This window comes from Gigantopelta aegis, chromosome 9, assembly GCF_016097555.1.
Source record: "Gigantopelta aegis isolate Gae_Host chromosome 9, Gae_host_genome, whole genome shotgun sequence".
Lineage (NCBI taxonomy): Eukaryota > Metazoa > Mollusca > Gastropoda > Neomphalida > Peltospiridae > Gigantopelta > Gigantopelta aegis.
The window spans coordinates 83,403,823-83,425,625 of record NC_054707.1 but is presented as its reverse complement, the minus strand read 5'-3'; the positions used below and the strand labels follow the sequence as shown (position 1 = coordinate 83,425,625).

The following is a 21,803-nucleotide window of genomic DNA, read 5'->3' as shown; positions in this document are numbered from 1 at the left end:
GAACCTTCTATAACTGTGTGTTTAGGTGCTGACAGTGTTATCACAGACTGTGTGCAATTAGGTTAAAACCTTGTAGAACTGTGTCCAAAGACGAGTAGTCTATAGCTGGGCGACAGCAGGCGGAAGTCACGTTCTGACGCGAGACTATTCGTAAGACGTTAAACAGAGTTAGACGAAGGCAAACAGTTGTCAGACTCCCATCATAGAGAAACTCGCCGGGATGCTCTTCAGTCACACACTGACCCGAGCAGACGACAGCGATATAGGCCACAGAACTGAGCGTGTTAGAACTCCAATCAAAACACACTGACCCGAGCAGACGGCGATATACGCCTCGGATCTGTGTGTTAGAACTCCAATCATAACACACTGACCCGAGCAGAAGGCGATATAGGCCTCGGATCTGTGTGTGTTAGAACTCCAATCACAACACACTGACCCGGGCAGAAGGCGATATAGGCCTCGGATCTGTGTGTGTTAGAACTCCAATCATAACACACTGACCCGAGCAGAAGGCGATATAGGCCTCGGATCTGTGTGTGTTAGAACTCCAATCACAACACACTGACCCGAGCAGACGGCGATGTAGGCCACAGAACTGAGCGTGTTAGAACTCCAATCACAACACACTGACCCGAGCAGACGGCGATATAGGAACTCCAATCATAACACACTGACCCGAGAAGACGGCGATATAGGCCTCGGATCTGTGTGTTAGAACTCCAATCACAACACACTGACCCGAGCAGAAGGCGATATAGGCCTCGGATCTGTGTGTGTTAGAACTCCAATCACAACACACTGACCCGAGCAGACGGCCTCGGATCTGTGTGTGTTAGAACTCCAATCACAACACACTGACCCGAGCAGAAGGCGATATAGGCCTCGGATCTGTGTGTGTTAGAACTCCAATCACAACACACTGACCCGAGCAGACGGCGATATAGACCTCGGATCTGTGTGTGTTAGAACTCCAATCACAACACACTGACCCGAGCAGACGGCGATATAGACCTCGGATCTGTGTGTGTTAGAACTCCAATCACAACACACTAACCCGAGCAGAAGGCGATATAGGCCACAGAACTGAGCGTGTTAGAACTTCAATCACAACACACTGACCCGAGCAGAAGGCGATATAGGCCACAGAACTGAGCGTGTTAGAACTCCAATCACAACACACTGACCCGAGCAGAAGGCGAGATAGGACACAGAACTGAGCGTGTTAGAACTTCAATCACAACGCACTGACCCGAGCAGAAGGCGAGATAGGACACAGAACTGAGCGTGTTAGAACTCCAATCACAACACACTGACCCGAGCAGAAGGCGATATAGGCCACAGAACTGAGCGTGTTAGAACTTCAATCACAACACACTGAACCGAGCAGAAGGCGATATAGGCCACAGAACTGTGTGTGTTAGAACTTCAATCACAACAGAACAGGAATGGAATGTCTGCTTGCTGTAGTATGAAGGTGGTTCTTCAGAACAGTTGGTCACTCAAGAAGATTTCAGTTTCAGAATGTTGTCAAAGTTGGGTGTGTTAGGGGATGGCGGTGAAGAACCATTGGACTGACATGAATGAATCAATGTTTAATGACACCCCTGCACAAAAATACACATCGGCTGTTGGGTGTCACGCAATAGGTAGGACATACATACGACATACATATGCATACGATAGCTACTTCATGAAAAGGGCATGGTGGCAAACGAGACGGAATTGTAATACACATGCCGCCTAAAGTAACGAAAGAAAGAAAGAAATGTTTTATTTAACGACGCACTCAACACATTTTATTTACAGTTATATGGCGTCAGACATATGGTTAAGGACCACACAGATTTTGAGAGGAAACCCGCTGTCGCCACATAGGCTACTCTTTTACGACAGGCAGCAAGGGATCTTTTATTTGCGCTTCCCACAGGCAGGATAGCACAAACCATGGCCTTTGTTGAACCAGTTATAGATCACTGGTCGGTGCAAGTGGTTTACACCTACCCATTGAGCCTTGCGGAGCACTCACTCAGGGTTTGGAGTCGGTATCTGGATTAAAAAACCCATGCCTCGACTGGGATCCGAACCCAGTACCTACCAGCCTGTAGACCGATGGCTAACCACGACGCCACCGAGGCCGGTCCTAAAGTAACGAGGAAGATCATTCAAGTACATGTTCTAACCAAGGGTGAAAGCAGCGATAGGCTCTATGGGGAAGTGTCAGCTCACATACACAGAGTTTCATCCACGGGTGTGATTATGGGCGTGTCTCCCGAGTGTATGACCTTAACTGGTGGTTACCTGGAAAACATTGCAGGTTCCGTGGACCTCTGGTTAGATCAATACCAAAATAGCTCGACTGACAGGAAGCGAATAGAAATACTGTGGCTTCACCATTCATCTCATTATCATCATCATCGTCATTTATAATAAGTTTGTGATGTCCTAACAAATGTCTTTGTAGCTATGTTTGTGGCGTCTTAAAACATGAAGTTCCGCCTAAATTGGTTTCACTTAAAAAATACATTTCGAGCTATTATAAAATACCTTGACGTGCAAAAGATATTGAATAATTGATAATTGGTAATTTAAGTAAGAGTTTTTAGGTAATGTGTAATTAACAATAAAATTATAATATCTGAAAATATGTTATACTCTTAATAACTAGAATCAGTGCATTTAATAAATTTCCCCCAAATGTTTTTGTATGAAGTGCGGGGGAAAAGATGAATGGATTGGCGCCCCCACCTCCATCCTCATCGTGTACACATTTTATTTATTAATATATTACTAATAGTCAAGTCCCATTTTTCAGATTTTTAAAGATTTGGTCCAACATAGATTTTCAACCTAATTTGGGGATGCTGAATCCAAAATCATATGTTGACCATCTTGAGAAATTACGTTTTATGGTTCAAAATGGCCGAAAACAAAATGGTGTAAAACTGTCAGTGCTGTAGCAATAAACCCGCATATTATCTCAGATTTAAAATGTGTCTCATGCTCAATGCGTTGCATCACCGTTTGGCCGGTGATTTGTGCTGTAAAGAACGAAGCACGCGGAAGGTTTCCCAACAATTACTGTTAATGGGAGGCAATCGATTTGATAAAAGTGTAAACCATTTGGTCTTCGTTCATCCTCTGTCATCACTTAAGTATAAGTTTGATTTATTCACGACTCTTGCGTTCGGCAAGGGTGCACTTTAAATAACGCGTAACACTCGGCTGTCTAATGTTGAAAAGCAAATGGCTAAAGTGTGTATACATTGGCCGAAATCGCTCGGCGTCGTTAAACCGGTCGAGTGTCAAGTCTTGTAATGCATTCAGATGGCTTGTATATGACGCTTTGGCGCGCTTAACTGCCATAAGAGTGAATGGCTGTTTTCCACCATCTGACCAAACTCAGGGGCGCACCTAATATAAAATAACAGGGGGAGGGACGGAGTAAAAACTCATGACACATTAATGTAGGGTCTTCGTCAGCTAAAGGTTCCGACGCCATATAACCGAAAATAAAATGTGTTGAGTGCGTCGTTAAATAAACGATTTCCTTCTTTGTCAGCTAAAGGGGTACACAAATGAATGAGAACTATTTGTTCAACTGCATCCACGCACTCACACACCCATACACCCCACACCCACACACCCGCGCACCCACACGCCCACACACCCCACACTCGCACACCCACACACCACACACCCCACACCCGCACACCCACACACCCGCGCACCCACACACCCGCGCACCCACACACCCGCGCACCCACACACCACACCCCACACCCCACACCCACACACTCACACATCCACGCACCCACGCACCCACGCACCCACACACCCACACCCCACACACCCTACACCCGCGCACCCACACACCCGCACACCCACCCCCAGCGACCAGACATGTCTATATGTGTGTGTGATGCCATGGTTATTTGGCCGTGTTGAACGCCGACGAATCATGGCTTCGTGTCTCTACACATGCTCACTAACGCACTAATTACTAATTGTATATGCTAATGTTTTATTGTTCGCTACACGAGTCCACGACGTACACACATACTAGTAAGCACATAAGTAATTACGGTTATATCTAAGCACTTAATGACGAAAACAAATCAAGATAAAGTCACTAAAGCCGACTTGTTTAAGAAAGGTGATGTCAACAGATTACTAGGCCGTAATACGCCCTCAAAAACAAACAACATCAGCAACAAACAAACAAACAAAAACAATTAAAAAAAAAAAATTAAACGAGTGATCTTGCTCTCTCACAAACAAATGTGCCGTCTAAACATTAACTTTAATGATCGAAAGCCATTGCATGGAGTAAATAACCCAAGAAGGTTTCCCCTATTAGTTAAATGGCATCGGTATTGTTGGTAGTTTTAGAGAATTAGTGTGGCCATTATTTCGCTACTCATCTATAAATGACAGAACTGCCAAAGATAAGGGACCCAGCTGAAAAACCAAAACAGGGGATGTAAGCTGGGAGTTCTTTCTGTATAAGGACTTGGGTGACAACCACGTACAGGGATGAGATGAAAACGCTGTCAGCTGGCCGAACTATATCAGTCCAATTGACATGGGTAACTATGTTTTACTGCTCTGTGGTAACTGAAAGGTATTTTGTTGTGGCATTCAAGTATTATAATTATGTGTATTCTTGTTATACTTAGTGTGGGAAAGACAGCTGGTAATCTATGTCAGACCGACTAAAGCAAACTGTAGGCGTCGCTTACCACCACCACCACCCCCCCCCCCCCAAAAAAAAAAAAAAAAAAAAAAAAAAAATATATATATATATATATATATATATATATATATATATATATATATATATATATATATATAAATAATAATTAAAAAAAATAGTTAGCGTTTTATAATATCGATGACTGGTAATCCTAGTCCCATGACTTGCTAAACTGTAGGTTATTTGAATATAATAGGTGTGGGAAAGACAGCTGGTAATCTAAAGTCCGAACAACTAAAGTAAACTGTAGGCGTCTCTTAGCCAAAAGTTACGAATAGTTATAATATCTATTACTGGTAATCCTAGTATCATGACCAGATAAATTGTAGGTCCTCTTAATATTGGATGTAGGGAAGACTAAGGATAATAATTAATTATTCTAAGGCTTGTTGCTGTTTTAACTGCGAGGGGTAACTATATCCCTAATGGCCAAGTGATTACGTTTACGTGTGGTGCTCAGCCTAGAGGTGGGGTGACACCGGTTGTAACAGGCCATGTAAGTGCTGTAACCCTTACCTGGGATTCTGTAATACATATTTGAAACTAAACGTGTTAAACTTGTCTTTTTAGTGAATTTAACGTTGGTTCATAGTAAATATATATACGATCTTGTTCCCCGAATACCCCAACAGCCAAGCCACTCGGGGAGAAAACTACCCAATACAGAGAGATCTATATGTACAGATTGGGATACTTGGAGAAATATTGTTACACCCGCTGCTGGTTTCTGATTCTATTGCCGGGGAACTGAGTGGTGGGGCAGTTGCCGGTAACGGCGTTGGAAGCTCCGTGACAACGACCAACAACTAAATTAATCATTACCTGTACAGACGTACGAATATTAGCTGCGGTGTTTGCGCAGAGTAGCATGATATACATCTGAACAACAAAACCATTATTCATGACCAAAACCATATCTCTGCACAGTAAAGAGTCAAATGGGATTTGGCAAAATAGTGACTGATTTTATGAATCTCTATTTAGTGCGTCGTCTATAGGAGGACAGCCACTCCGAGGAGATCCTTTACTGGACAACACTGCGCTCTAGAGAGGACTGCTACTCCCAGACTAGTTTAAGAACTCAAACTTAGCACAGAACCTAGCAAGGCAATCAAATTAAATGAATAAACTGTTTAAGTTAACTTTAACAATGTGTTTTGTCTTACGTTGAGTTGTTTTATTATTTAAATATAAACTAATGTCATTTGTTCTCATATCTTGCCATGTTGGTGTTTCCTATATATCCTGATAATGCCTTTAGTGATTCTCTGGTCTGAAACAACCGACCTATCACATGTTCCTGTCAGATAGAACGATATCTGTCAGCTGATACATATCGCAAGCCAGTTACCGTTCGTAATGTATTTATAGTTACGTAACTGACGCTAACTGACAGCAGATCGAACCTGATTGACCAAGCATGAAATACACACTCAGTATTGGAGGATTCCGTCTAAGATATATTTCTATCTGGTCGAGTTATCATAAAAACAGACGTCTTTCTTTTTAAGACAGATTTTGATGCAGAAATATTACTAAATATAGAATGTTTAAAATAGATATATTGTGAACTGATTTACCGTATAAATTGAAAATCCGCGTGTATTGTTGGGCGCCAAAGTGTTAAATTTACCTCCAGTTTGTATATATTTGTTGTTGTTTGCTAAAGTGTTGGGGTGTTTGGGGGTATTTTTGTTGTTTGCTAAAGTGTTGGGGGTGTTTGGGGGTATTTTTGTTGTTTGCTAAAGTGTTGAGGTGTTTGGGGGTATTTTTGTTGTTTGCTAAAGTGTTGGGGTGTTTGGGGGTATTTTTGTTGTTTTGTTTGGGTTTTTATTTTAAACCAATTTTCTAGAACAAGCCGATTGTAGTTTCTGACTGTTGAATAACTTCTGTTCATTCAACAATTACACATGCCACAAACCATCCTCACAAATATGAATTATTCTAATTTATGTTTTAAAACGAAAACACGAGAAAGGTGTATTACTACTGAGTAAATTTACCCAGACAATGCAAAAAAAACCCCGTCCGCTTGACTGGATTATGTTCTTCATGATAAACTGCAGTACAGACTGGTTTAAACACTTCACATAGTCCAGTGGTAAAGCGCTTGCCCCATGTGCGGTCGGTCTAGGGTCGATCCCCGTCGGTGGGCCCATTAGGTTATTTCTCGTTCGTTTCAGCCAGGGCACCACGACTGGTATGTCAAAAGTCGTGGTATGTCCTATAGTGTTTTTGAGATGGTGCATATTAAAGATCCCATGTTACTTGTAGAACAATGTAACGGGTTTTCTCTCGAAGTCTGTACGTCAGAATTAGTAAATGTTTGACATCCAATAGCCGATGATACATAAATCAATTTGCTCTTGTGGTGTCGTTAAACTAAAACAAAAACCCAAAGCATTTAACTTCAAATTCACTACATTAATATATTGTATCAATATTCCACCCACATTGAACTGACGTGTGATGTTTACGTGTTTCTCTTTCAGTGGACGTTGTGGTAGCAGACCAGAATGAGTACCGCCTGGTTCGAGATTTACTCAAGGGTTACGACAAACGAATACGCCCTTCTCTCAACGCCAGCCACTCGCTGAACGTAACCTTTGGCGTGGCACTGGCGCAGATCATCGACGTGGTGAGTCGCTGTGTGTTGTAGACCTTGTATATCACTCGATGTCTCGTTTTACAATGTCTTGTTAAAGTTTCGTAATAAGAAAACGTTTTGTTGTTGTTGTTTTCTTTTAACTTTCAGGGCCCCTTTCCACAAATCGATCTTAGCTCTAAGACCACCTTAAGTGCATAGCTACTGTATGCACTAAAGTGATCTTAGTACTAAGATCACTTCGTAGAACGGGGCCCTGGTGTCCCTATTCATTAAAGGTTCAGACACGTCCACTCAGAGCTTAGCCTCTGACATCGTCAGTTCCTAGTTTTGTTTTAAAGTGTCTACTGTCTATCTGGGGAGATCCTATATTACTCTGTCCTGATTTTGTTTTACTGTTCCCTTCTCTAGTTATGTTAGCTGAGTATGGTTCTTATTTATTTGGGCTGATTGAATAACAAAAACAATATTTTTACGTAACTTTTTCTAATTTGTCATGTTTGCTTTATAAAAACAAAACCGCATTTGTGATACGACAATTAGAAGCCCCGCCCTGTTCACATTATCTCGTTTCTATCCACTTTTACCTTGCTCTTTTCTATCCACGTTTGTTTTCCTCTTTTCTATCCACGTTTACTTTCCTCTTTTCTATCCACTTTTACCTTCCTCTTTTCTATCCATTTTTACTTTCCTCTTTTCTATCCATTTTACCTTCCTCTTTTCTATCCACTTTTACTTTCCTCTTTTCTATCCATTTTACCTTCCTCTTTTCTATCCACTTTTACTTTCCTTTTTTCTATCCATTTTATCTTCCTCTTTTCTATCCATTTTACTTTCCTCTTTTCTATCCACTTTTACTTTCCTCTTTTCTATCCATTTTACTTTCCTCGTTTCTATCCACTTTTACTTTCCTCTTTTCTATCAAGTTTTACCTTCCTCTTTTCTATCCACGTTTACTTTCCTCTTTTCTATCCACTTTTACCGTCCTCTTTTCTATCCACTTTTACCTTCCTCTTTTCTATCCACTTTTACCTTCCTCTTTTCTATCCATTTTTACTTTCCTCTTTTCTATCCATTTTACCTTCCTCTTTTCTATCCACTTTTACTTTCCTCTTTTCTATCCATTTTACCTTCCTCTTTTCTATCCATTTTACCTCCCTCTTTTCTATCCACTTTTACTTTCCTCTTTTCTATCCATTTTACCTTCCTCTTTTCTATCCACTTTTACTTTCCTCTTTTCTATCCACTTTTACTTTCCTTTTTTCTATCCACTTTTACTTTCCTCTTTTCTGTCCATTTTACTTTCCTCTTTTCTATCCACGTTTACTTTCCTCTTTTCTATCCATTTTTACTTTCCTCTTTTCTATCCACTTTTACTTTCCTTTTTTCTATCCACTTTTACTTTCCTCTTTTCTATCCATTTTACCTTCCTCTTTTCTATCCACTTTTACTTTCCTCTTTTCTAACCACTTTTACTATCCTCTTTTCTATCCATTTTACTTTCCTCTTTTCTATCCATTTTACCTTCCTCTTTTCTATCCACTTTTACTTTCCTCTTTTCTATCCACTTTTACCTTCCTCTTTTCTATCCACTTTTACCTTCCTCTTTTCTATCCACGTTTACTTTCCTCTTTTCTATCCACTTTTACCTTCCTCTTTTTTTTATCCACGTTTACTTTCCTCTTTTCTATCCACTTTTACCTTCGTCTTTTCTATCCACTTTTACTTTCCTCTTTTCTATCCACTTTTACCTTCCTCAACTGAAAACGAACTATTTATTTTTTATCCCAAAACTTTTATGCTAAGTATCTCTACCCGGATTGATTTTTCCCTCTCAGTGTTTTATGCCTCATGGTTATTAGTTGATTTTTTTTCTCCATTAACGCAGTCTTGCATTTTTCCCTTCCAAAATATCGACCTTTGTTTATATCTGTCAATCTGTACAGCCATCATCTTATCGAGGACCATAAATTCCTTGCTGCAAAAATTGGTTCAAGGAAAAATTCCCCTAATCGGATAAACTGACTTTATTTGTTTAATAACAACATATCTCCAGCGAGCCTATTTGTTTAACGGCTTTCGTGTAAATGTCAATTTTTTTGTATTGGTGTCAGTGGGTTTACACTGAAAGACAAAAGAAAACAAAGATTGTCTTAACGATACTCCTGTTCATTACATCATTTTTGGCGGCTGGATGTCAAATGTATGACAAAAGAATAACGTGATTTAGATTTTAATCGAAAAAGAAGAGTAACCACTTGATGACTGCTTTTAATTAGTCTTGTCTGGGTCAGTTTACCCATAGAGGGGATAGAACAGTCTTGTCTGGGTCAGTTTACCCATAGAGAGGATAGAACCGTCTTGTTTGGGTCAGTTTACCCACAGAGAGGATAGAACAGTCTTGTCTGGGTCAGTTTACCCATAGAGAGGATAGAACAGTCTTGTCTGGGCCAGTTTACCCACAGAGAGGATAGCACAGTTGTCTGGGTCAGTTTACCCACAGAGAGGATAGGAATAATCTAATGGGCTCACCGATGGGGAACGATCCTAGGCCGACCGAACATCAAGAAGCACCTTACCACTGAGCTACGTCCTTCCCCCAATTCAGAATGAATTCATAAGTCAATTAGGGGTAGAAATGATGGATAGTGTAAGATGATTATACACCAGCATCTCTGCCATTCTCCACTAACCTCTGACCTTTCCTTGACACTCAGCTCAGACAGCTAGTTTCTAAGCCAAGATGTGTGTGCTCGAACCTTCAGTTGGGTATAAATACGAACATACATTCAAATGATAATGAATAATAAAAAGCCCACTGGTAACCAGTGTAGACCAGTGCATCCCCCTGTCCTCTTTCCCATGAAAGCTATGGATGTAAAAACAATAAGGTGATCCATTCAGAGCCCTCTCTAGTCATTGGTGAGTCATGTCGTGTGATGGAATGAATGTCCATCCATCAACAAGCACAGCACGGTTGAAAAAAATTCTCAGAAGTCTTCAGCGATTCATTTGGTAGCGGAAAACCGCTTGACGACATCATCAACATATTAGCGCCAAATGGCATACATGTACGGCAACTAGCATTCTAATTAAGCAATGAGAAGTCGGCTGCCAGAGTGGTTTGGAGGTTCATGGACAGGACAAGGGAGTAGTGGAACTGATTACAATAACCTTCCTCCTGACTCTAGAGAACTGGACGCTTTACGCTAACACACCGAGAGCCAGTCGATCAGCGAAACAAGGGCCATGCTATGCATAATCCACTAATCGTATTCCCTGGTGAAATAAAACGTTTAGAACAGAAGCTAAGATTTTTTTGTCTTCCCCCGCCAAATTTGCTAATTTGGCTCACCGTTTTTACTGATGTAGATGTTGCGTAATAGACCCCAGCATTGACTGAAGCACTAAACGGACGTGGATTTCATTAGTTTTTACAGACAAAAGAGTTCCATTACGTTTCGTAAATAAATGACCAAATTAGACAGCTCTGGCTGTCAACCAAAAAAATACACTCTGTTAGATCTCATTGGGGATTGAATACATGTGTTTGATTTATTACCAAAAAACCCTTCCAGAATAAATCTTCAGAAAATTAATACACGTAGAATGTAAGAGTGCAGATGTTCGGAAATACATTTTTTATGAGCGAAGAACAAAGCTGGGTGACATAGATCTATGGGCACATGATTGCTTGTTAAGCTCAGACTATTCAGAACTATTACGTAAAACATAGTTTCATAAGTTCATGTCTTTCTTAGATCATAGTTAATTTGTGTAATTGTTGGGGTTTGGAAATGTATTTGTTTGTGCTTTTGTATTGTTTTTGTGGGGTTTTTGCGTTTTTGTTTTGTGTTGTTTTTGTTTGATTGTTTGTTTTTGTTTGTTTAGTTTTTTATTATTATTATTATTGAAGTCACTATATTAATATGCCTTCACAGTCTGTCTGCTGATATCTTCCAGAAATGAAACCCAAACCGAATAAGAGTAAAACTAGACATGTAAAACACTGATCTTGTTGTAAAGAGAAACATTTGTTAAAACGAGGACGATGTCAAAGTGTGTTAATGAAGTAACAATAGGTAGCATTAGGGGTGGGGGGATGTCACTAGTTCTCCTGGAACACACCTGGTGAAGAGACGATACGTTTAATTCCTCTTAATATTACCCCCCCCCCCTCTCTCTCTCTCTCTCTCTCTCTCTCTCTCTCTCTCTCTCTCTCTCTCTCTCTCTCTCTCTCTCTCTCTGTATGCATCTCTGTATATATACATGTGTGTGTATGTATGTATGTATGTATGTATGTATGTATATATATATATATATATATATATACATACATACATACATACATACATACATACATACATACATACACACACACACACACATACAGAGAGAGAGAGAGAGAGAGAGAGAGAGAGAGGGAGAGAGAGAGAGAGAGAGAGAGAGAGAGAGAGAGAGAGAGAGAGAGAGAGAGAGAGAGGTTATTACCAGAGTGTTTTTCGGTATCGTCAGTATCATATATTAGGAATAAAAATTGTATTATGCGAGCCTCTGGCGAGCATAATACATTATTTTTATTCCTAATATATGATATTGACGATACCGAAATACACGAGGGTAATAATATTTTATCATATAAGCTCAAGCTTAGTACGTGTTTTTGTAAACTGTACACGCAACTTTAATTCCAGTCCGCCATTACTAGATATTCAAATGATGTAAGAATATGTGGCACGGTGTATTTTTGAATGGAAATGACGTCAAACTCGAATGACGTCATTTTGGATGTCCTTACATCGAAATAAAGTTATACCTAATGTTTTTTGTTTTCTGAACGCTGGACAGCTTTCAGTGTCAAATTGTCATTGAAATGTTTTTATTTGATGACTATGAATGCATACGTCAATCATGGAGTGTCACCCAAGTATGTTTGCTTAAATGTCAATAAACCTAGTGCCGAGACCTCGACTAATTTACATCTAATTTGCAAAGTTGTCAAATTCTTAAAGAATGTGATCTGAAAAATATCACATACTTTGATTGCACTGAAAATGCAAGATATTATATGATAAATATATATATATATATGTTTATATCTTCCGCTGTCTGTTTTTTTCTCTATCATCGATCAGTCCAATACTGTCTATTATCCAGTTGAGTTGCGTTTTTTACGTCTTATCAACTGTATGAAATGTTGGCAATAAACGTATCGTAATTCTTCTTATGAATCACAAACCAAATTGCAGTCAGTCTTATCATGAAGTGATTCTCTTTGTAGTTAACGTCAGTTAATTAACTTAACTTGACAGCCTTTAGTTTTTGCTTTCATCTTTATGACGTTACATAATTGGTTTTCCAAAATTGTTGCTTTTTTTTAATTTCGAAATCCTTGTATACGTTAGCAATTAAATGACGTACTAAACGCATGGTTATTTTGAAAGTGTTTTAATTTTTTTACATATTTTTCAAATGACATAAAAAGATTTTCAAAAAGGTTGCCAAAAGGATGGTATGCTAAGTTTCCAACTTCCACCACCATTAAAATATATTTACGTAATTTGACATTGTTTTAGGAAACGCAACTTTATCTGACCCAATAAAACATTTGTTAAGACAGAAATCTAGTCGAATTGTCCAGAGTGATTGCGGTGCTAGTTGTCGCTTAGCATTAATAAAAATACAATCGCCTATCTGAAAATAAAATAGTTAATACATTCAAAATCGTAGCTCTGCACAAAACAAAGTCTAAAAGAAATCCATGCTTCCACGAATCACTGATATGTGTTTTGTCAGTAGGAGGACTGCCACTCAACTGTTGCGACTCGCCTCTTGAGAAGGGGTGGGGTGTAGGTTTGAGGTAAAAGTTCTCGCCTGACGTATGATGAGTCGCAGGATCGATCATTCTTGAGGGACTCGATGTTTTCCCTAACACAAGCGGTACATCAACGTCCATGGCATGTGCTGCCCTGCCCATGGAAAAGTGCATATATAAAATGTCGTGCTGGTTTGTTTTGTAGAACTGGCTTGTGTGACGGCGGCGGATTTCCCCTCTTTCTGTCACATGACCAACTGTGGGCTCGAAATAGGAAGTGAAATATGGCTTGCGGTTATTTTTGTAACATAGCAGGCCACAAGACATATGGTCTGCTAAGTAAAACTATGGCCTGCTGGAAATAAGACACCACGGGGTGAGTGAAGGGTTGTGGACAGTGTGTGGAAAAGTAGGACCTCTGAGATTTATTTTAGAACGTTATACAATTAAAATATAAGAGAATCTCGAGTTCAGCCTCAGCTAAATACAAGATGAGATGATCGTACATACATCGGTCTTTAACAAAATAACCTGTGAATGTTTTGTTAATTTTAGCAGGTGAATTTTATTTCACGTACTAGATCGAACAAATGGGCTACATTTCGAGCCCTGCGTTAAACAAACATTCCTTTCCCCCTTTCATCACAAGTAATGTTGGCATATCGTACTTCAGAATAATAAACGTAGAGAACAATAACTAAAGAATAATACATGAGTGGCCGTTTGATACCATTTACCTTAAAACGAGTTGTTTTAACATGTATCTAACGAGTGAAAGTTGTGAGATATATGGTATCCAATGGACACGAATGTATTATTCTATTTCTTACATATTCACAAAAACCAGGTTTTAAGCATTAAGCAATTTTTAACGTCTTTTTCGACTAAAAGTTACGCGTCACAGAAAAATCATTTTCAGGTTAACTATACGTCACAGTATAATCGATTTCGATCGTGTTGTTTTTTCATTGGATGTATGGCATTGGTGATCTGGTCATCACCTTGGAGCAACAAGTCGTATGTCTTGAAATTGCTAACACACGTACATGTGTAAACAAGTGTGTGTTATCAAACATAACGAATGATGTTCCTACCAACGGGTGTGTAAGAATAACACACACACACACACACACACACACACACACACACACACACACACACACACATATATATATATATATATATATATATATATATATATTGTAACGAATACATCATTATTCCACCTAAGCCTTTATAACGAAACTAATATTGTTTTACTAATAACATAAACATAAGATTTGATTTAGTTTCGATACATAAACAAACGCTCAACTAACACTGGATAGAAGTACACTGTGTTTACGTTAAGTCTAAAAGGGCGCCAGTATTACGTCAACGTAATGACGTCATGTTGGTGACGTGATCAGTGGACGGTCTTTGAATATCTATAAAGCCTAGATCACATTATACGACGCGACTCAACTGGACGGTCGCGTCGCGTCGTGGGCCACGATCGCTGACCAATCGGTCGTGTCTGAAATCCGTTCACACTATACGACGCGACTCAACTCAACTGAAAAAATAAGTCTTGTTAATTACCCCTCTTTTAAAAATCTAAGATGAGTCCAACAAGACACTGAAGAGCTCGGACTGCCGTAGTTGACATGATGATGTTAAAACGACATCGTCTAAAGTGACATGGTGTTTTGTTATACATTATTGATGCCTGTCCCGAGCGATAATTCATTCATACACGTACCTGTATCTGTTTCAAATCGAAATAATGTACAATTTACATTGTGTGCGAGAAGAGAGAGAGAGAGAGATGGAGAGAGGGGAGGGAGGGGGAGAGTCAGTCACAGGCGCCTTAAGTGAGTGGCAGGAATCTGAAAATAATACGAGGGACAGTTAATACATTACTGGAACATCCAATTGTTGGCACCTTCCGACAGGACTAATTTTCTTCTGATCATGCTGACCAGTGAGGTATTTCGTTCATGAGACAATACTTTCAAAATGCTTTAAATTCACCACTCGAGATCTATCCAAGTAATATGAACCTGCAACTATTCACTAGTAGGAAAAAGTATTTTAAAAGCTCCTTTTCAGACGACCACCTCCCATAATCGTGTGACCTTCTGTAACGCATAGGCCACTACTCGAAAATTATGTAACATTAAATGCATAACCTCTCCCAAAAGACATACTGACTAATATTATAAGATTTTTTATTTATGTCTGTTTGGTAATAATACCACTGGATAGAAAATCATCAGTTAAAAAACACAACAGCAATGATTAGCTGCATTTTAATTTATAAATAAATATGATAAAATTATTTTTAAAACATGATATATAACTCATGACAAACACCTCCTCCATTCCCATGTTTCGTAACACCTCCATGAAATCCCTTCCCCTCCCTACTAGAATGTTACTTAGCCTAATTCATGAACGGACCCTTGTACGAGGGTCCACTTAATCTGAGAGATGAGACTACGGAATTAGTAACGAGTTAGTATTTACCGGTAAGTATAACTGGGTGTTTGCCATATGCATACTTATCCACAAATAGGTTACCCCCACGCACACACGCACACACACACACACACACACACACACACACACAAAATTCCAAACAGAAAAGTAGCAAAAAAGATAAGAAAAAGAAGGAAAAACCCCAAAAAGACAACAAAACAAAACACAAATTAAAAAAAAAAAAACCCACCACACACTTACACACTAAATTGTCTAGTAACATGACTTACGGTATGCTTTCTGTTCAAATGCTTTCTGTATATTAGCAATGCTCTGGAATAAAAAGGTTCCGCTCAGGGTCCGAGGAGAGTATTTGAAGGGGGAAGGGGCTATAGGGAATTTGAGGCATGCTCCCTCAACAAAAGTTTGACTTTCAGGCGTCCTAGCACAGAATTCTCAGCCAGAGAACAATAACAGGGGAAATGCGAGCAAGATGCATGGGTCCCGCCCCCTCCCGCGTTCTGCACCTATAACATCTTCTTTTCAAATGTGATGGTTTCGAAAAATGACAACATGATATTTATATTTATCAGAATTCCGTTATGGTTTCCATGGACGCTTAAAATAATGTTTTAATAATACTGATCAACACGGCGTAAATACCAGCTTCAATATGCCTAAAATGTTATATCTTTAGAAAATGTATAAAAAGCAGTACAGTTCATTCTACGACTCCTCTGGTGACCACAGTTAAAGACAGAACAAATGTTGCGAACCATTCTGAATTGTGTTCTTCATTTTAGAAGAAAAAAAATCTCACATACCATGTTAATCAATGGCAAAAATCGTTTGTTTACATAGCCCAGCCAGTTTTCATAGTTATGCAGGTGGCGCTACGGTGGTGACTGCGAAGGGGTCTATTCCTCTGTCCAGAATAATTCCGCCATTGTAACTTTTATGTCACATGATGAAATGTAGACATTCCATTGGATACCGGTAGACATCAGTTGTATAGCGTCGTGTAAACCGTTCACACTACACGACGCGACAGTCGCGTCGCGTCGTAGACCCGTTCACACTATACGACGGCCGTCGTCTGCGACTGAACATGTTCGGTCGTGTCAAATGCAGTCGGGCCGACTGAAAATCAGTCGCCGACGGCTGATTTTTCAATACACACTACACGACGCGACTCAACTGTTGAGTTGAGTTGGGTCGCGTCGTATAATGTGATATAGGCTTTACGCACAGTTGCTTCAATGTCCGCTGATTAGGAAAGACGTGTTGTGATTTTTACTTGCAAAAGAAGTAATTCAATAAAACTATGAGTAGGGCGAGATTTCAGGAGAAAGTTAGTATAAAAATATTTTGAAGGATATAATCGTGTTTTTTTCTTCCCAGGGCTTAAGTATTATTTTATAGGTAGAAATTGTATAATGTTTTAGTAAATACGCTGATAGATTGTAATTTCTTAACCGTCAACAATTATTTCTACGTCAAACAAGGTTCTTCTTTTAGATGAATAGAATAGGTTAATTGGTAATAGTAATATGGGATTATTTATTATCTTACTAATGTAGTTTCATTCTGAAATCTAGCGATCTGACGGGAAAATGTTATAGTTCACGCCAGGGTTGTTGATCTACCACCAGATCTGGCGTATAGTTACTGAAGCAGAAGTTAGATTTGTCACCACCAGATCCGGCGAATACGGTTGTTTAGTTCACCACCAGAGCTGGCGAATAACTGTGTAGTTTATCACCAGATCTGGCGAATAGTAGTTTACCACCAGATCTGGCGAATAGTAGTTTACCACCAGATCTGGCGTATAGTTATTGAAGCAGAAGTTAGATTTGTCACCACCAGATCCGGCGAATACGGTTGTTTAGTTCACCACCAGAGCTGGCGAATAACTGTGTAGTTTATCACCAGATCTGGCGAATAGTAGTTTACCACCAGATCTGGCGTATAGTTTAATAGTTTACCACGATTTAGAGTTTACTTAGTAACCTTCACTAGCGATTTACTTACATAAATAAAGCAAGGACACACTTAGAGATTTAGAAAGATCTTTAGCTGAATAAAGTCAAAACAAGGACACACTTGGGAACTTAACATTTACTAGTATAAATAAATTTTACTATTTAATTATAAAGTGTATTTTGTGTTCATTTCCAGTTAAGTGTTTATTAATGGAAGTTTCAAGTTGATGACTCGAGCAACCGAACCCTGATACATTTTGTCTGTGTAATCACACTCGCAGGGTGTGTTCGCGACAATATATATATATATATATATATATATATATATATCACTACAAAACTATACAGTCAACCCTGTGTTAATCAGACACAGAGGGGAGTATCAAACGTGCCCTTTTAAAACGGGTGCATACTTTGTACAGGTTAGTTTGTACAATATTAGAAGGCAGTCATGTTTTATTTAACGACGCACTCAACACAGATATATGACGTCAGACATATGGTTAAGGACCATACAGAGGAAACCCCTGCCGATACGCAGTGGGATACTCTTTCCGATTACAGACATCACACAGTCAGGATAGTAGATACCACATATTTTGTTACACCAGTTATGGAGCACAAACTAAAACGAGAAATAGCCTAATGGGCCCACTGACAAGAATCGATCCTATACCGACGGCGCATCAGGCGAGCGCTTTACCACTGGGCTAAGTCTTGGCCCGTACTATATTAAGTGATTTGGGAGAATACAAATGTGGCATTTTACAACAGATGGCTGTCAAATACAGGTGCCGCAGGTTTCACTGTACTACATTTGATGTCCGTTACTAGTGTGACCATGTGGTATAAGTCGTATTGTAAGTGTGTTATGAGGTCATGGCGAAATGCACCGAGAAGTTTGCCGATAAACTCGACGGGTCTGAAACAATATTGACGAGTCCACGTCCACATCAATATACTTTACGGTAATGAAAATTACTCCGGTTGTTTGAAATGCAAATGCTTCCAATGATTGGCCGATACAGTTAACGGAATTGATTAAATAATCAACCCCGCGTCTTTATCGACTGCGCTTGTAGGATAGATCTAAAACTCATGTTTCTGAACTCCAAGACATAGTATCCTGATTATAATGGAATACTTTGACGTTAATGTCATTCATTTTGTAAAGACGGACGATTCAACTTTTTTCGAGTCCAAGCTCAAACGCTATATCCATACTATTCAATTTGTATGGTGTTAGACCTGGGATTCCTTTGAACCTGTTTGTCTGGTCTCTAAAATTTTATAAGTATGGGTCCGGAATGGTACAAGCATTCCGTTTTACTAAAATCGTTTCCTTTGAATAAATAGTCAGCGTCGAGAGAAATCACCGCTTAGGCAATTCGTTCATTGTTTTAAACAAAGCTGATAATAGAACGCGGACACAAATGGGATCTGTGCAAATCTTCGGATGCAGCTTGTAAACACGAAGGGAAGTGTAATGCCACTTTGGTATTCAGAAATTTGCAAGTCTTTAATCGACTCTATTAGCATGAAATGTAACTTATTGCATTCCATCGAGCCATTCTAGCATTTGATCCCGGGCTGATCAGGCCAGGCTTCACCAGTCTCTTCAAAGGTGTTACGCCGATAGCCGGTCGTTTGATTACGCTGTTCTCGCGAGATTACTCCAGATCGATCCGTGATTGGCCAAAATGACAACCGGTGTCTTTTCAAAATGGCGGATTTACAAGTCGTCTGCTATTATCTCGAGCGTCAGACGCTGATAGTGGTTTTAATTTCCCATGGGTGACAAGTAGTTTCAGTTTCCAATCAAACTTAGGGGCATATTTCCCAGTCTCTATTGACGATTTCACACTTGATTTTGCAATCCGAAAGCAATAGTTCGTCATGTGTCAATTTGTTTAAAAACGTAGCTTTCTTCCCTCTTTGAGCCACAAGTCGTAAAGAGTCCGGCTGTTTAAACAGTTGGCCCTCAGGAGTGTTAATAACCCGAAAAGAAATGGGAATCGGCCCTTTTTAACTCTCCGCAGACATTAGAATCTCTTACCGGCGGCGACCGTTTATTGGTCTGTTCGTGTTTCCGCGAGCGTGTGGCTTCTTTATTAACTAATGAAAACCCCAGAAAAGGCCGAGCATCTTTGTGAAGGAAATTTATCTCTGAAAACATTTTCTCTTGACAGCTCTCATTGATTAATTGTTCAATGGTTGCATTGAGACGTTTTAATTCCACAATTGTTTTTCTATCTTATAAATTTAAATGAGTTCAACAGTTTTTTTCTCTCTACCAGATATAGCGTTCAGTGTTGAGGCGCTCGCCTGAGATGCGATGGGTCGTCGGATCGATAGCTGTCAGCGGATTCCCGTTTTCCAACTCATCAGTCACAAATCAAAAGTCTATGGGGAAAATGCATACAAAAGTTGCCTTGCTACACTACCGATATGAGTAGCCTATGTGGTGGCATGTTTTTTTTTTCTTCTCTTTTTGTCTATTTATCAAATGTCAAATTAACATTGTCCATTCCTTGTATTGCAGCTAATCATTAACCCAATGATCTGGACAGCCAGCCTAAATAGCTGAGGTGTGTGTCTAGACAGTGTACTTGAACCTGAAGTGACATACATACTAAACTGTTTTTGCGAACGTGAGTGCAAACAAATTATTTACTGCTGGTCTAAAGCCGTAACTTGTGTGGCCGCAGTCTACACTGTCTGGCACTTAATAGACGTTGATGAAGCACTGCTCGATGAGCAGCAAAGTGTCTTTTATATGACATTGTACTTATCGACATTACAGCAAATAGAGCATACCAGTATAGAATATACTAGGCGTGGGGACGGGTGTTGGGTAGGCGAATACCGTATGGAACTACTGGGGACTGATGTTGGATAGGCAATCACCGTATGGAACTACTGGGGACTGATGTTGGATAGGCGAATACCGTATGGAACTACTGGGGACTGATGTTGGATAGGCGAATACCGTATGGAACTACTGGGGACTGATGTTGGATAGGCGAATACCGTATGGAACTACTGGGGACTGATGTTGGATAGGCGAATACCGTATGGAACTACTGGGGACTGATGTTGGGTAGGCGAATACCGTATGGAACTACTAGGGACTGATGTTGGGTAGGCGAATACCGTATGGAACTACTGGGGACTGCTGTTGGGTAGGGAATCACCGTATGGAACTACTGGGGACTGCTGTTGGATAGGCAATCACCGTATGGAACTACTAGGGACTGATGTTGGGTAGGCAATCACCGTATGCAACTACTAGTGGCTGCTGTTGGGTAGGTGATCACCGTATGCAACTACTATGGGCCGCTGTTGGAACTACTAGTAACTGGTGTCGCACCTTTTCCCACCTTGGGTGGGGAGTTACAGCATTGGTTTGTCGAATGATTTACCATCGATGAGTTTTCCTTTTACGCTGAGCTACGTCCCACCAAGTTCTTGCCTCAAAAGTCAGATATCAAGCGTAGCCATACGGAATGAGCAGTCTACAGCTTCATTAACTGAAATCCCCGACATCGGTGTAAACTCATTTCAGATAATTCGTGTGTGTTTTTTCTCTGCTCTGTGGAGTCACTGGAACAGTTAATTTTGAGAAACTGTCTATTTTATTTCAGTAGTCGACTGCGAAATGGCGCTGGAGTCAACAGTGGTGACTTGGAGCCATACTTCAAGTCAATGGGACAGTCAATACGACTCGAGTGTGGGATGTTATTTTAGGAGTCACGTATTTATTTGTTTAGTTCGCTGACAGAAGAGAAAAAATAACCAAGTCTGCGCTTTGATGTTTCAATTTCCTTTGCAATGACGAACGATCACTCGTTAAAACAGCAAACACGGTTTGGTGATTTGGTCTGATTTAGGTCAAAGGGGACATCGTAATTAATAATAAGGGCATCCAGAATGTTGTTGTTTAGCATATGATGTGACTCCCCCGCCATTTCCATGCGCACTTTTTAAAGACAAAAATTAAATATGTTTGATGAACCTACACACCCACCCATAATATTTCTGTGACAGTGTTATTCAGTCTACATCATTATGTAAATGTTGAACTTGATAGATCAGAGTGTCACTGACATAACTTACTCCTTCCTAGATAGACAGAGACCGTTTCATTCACCCCTCGTATACCCGAATAACAATGTATTCGGAACT

At 39.8% G+C, this 21,803-nt stretch overlaps 1 protein-coding gene across 1 annotated transcript in view; it reads left to right on the top strand.

Annotated features, from left to right (window-relative positions):
- LOC121381804 (neuronal acetylcholine receptor subunit alpha-10-like) overlaps positions 1-21,803 on the top strand; it is a 125,140-nt gene that overhangs the window by 41,346 nt on the left and 61,991 nt on the right. Inside the window, exon 2 of the mRNA XM_041511160.1 lies at positions 7,249-7,394. Within this exon, the coding sequence (XP_041367094.1) occupies positions 7,249-7,394 (146 nt within the window). The remainder of the gene's footprint in view (positions 1-7,248; positions 7,395-21,803) is intronic.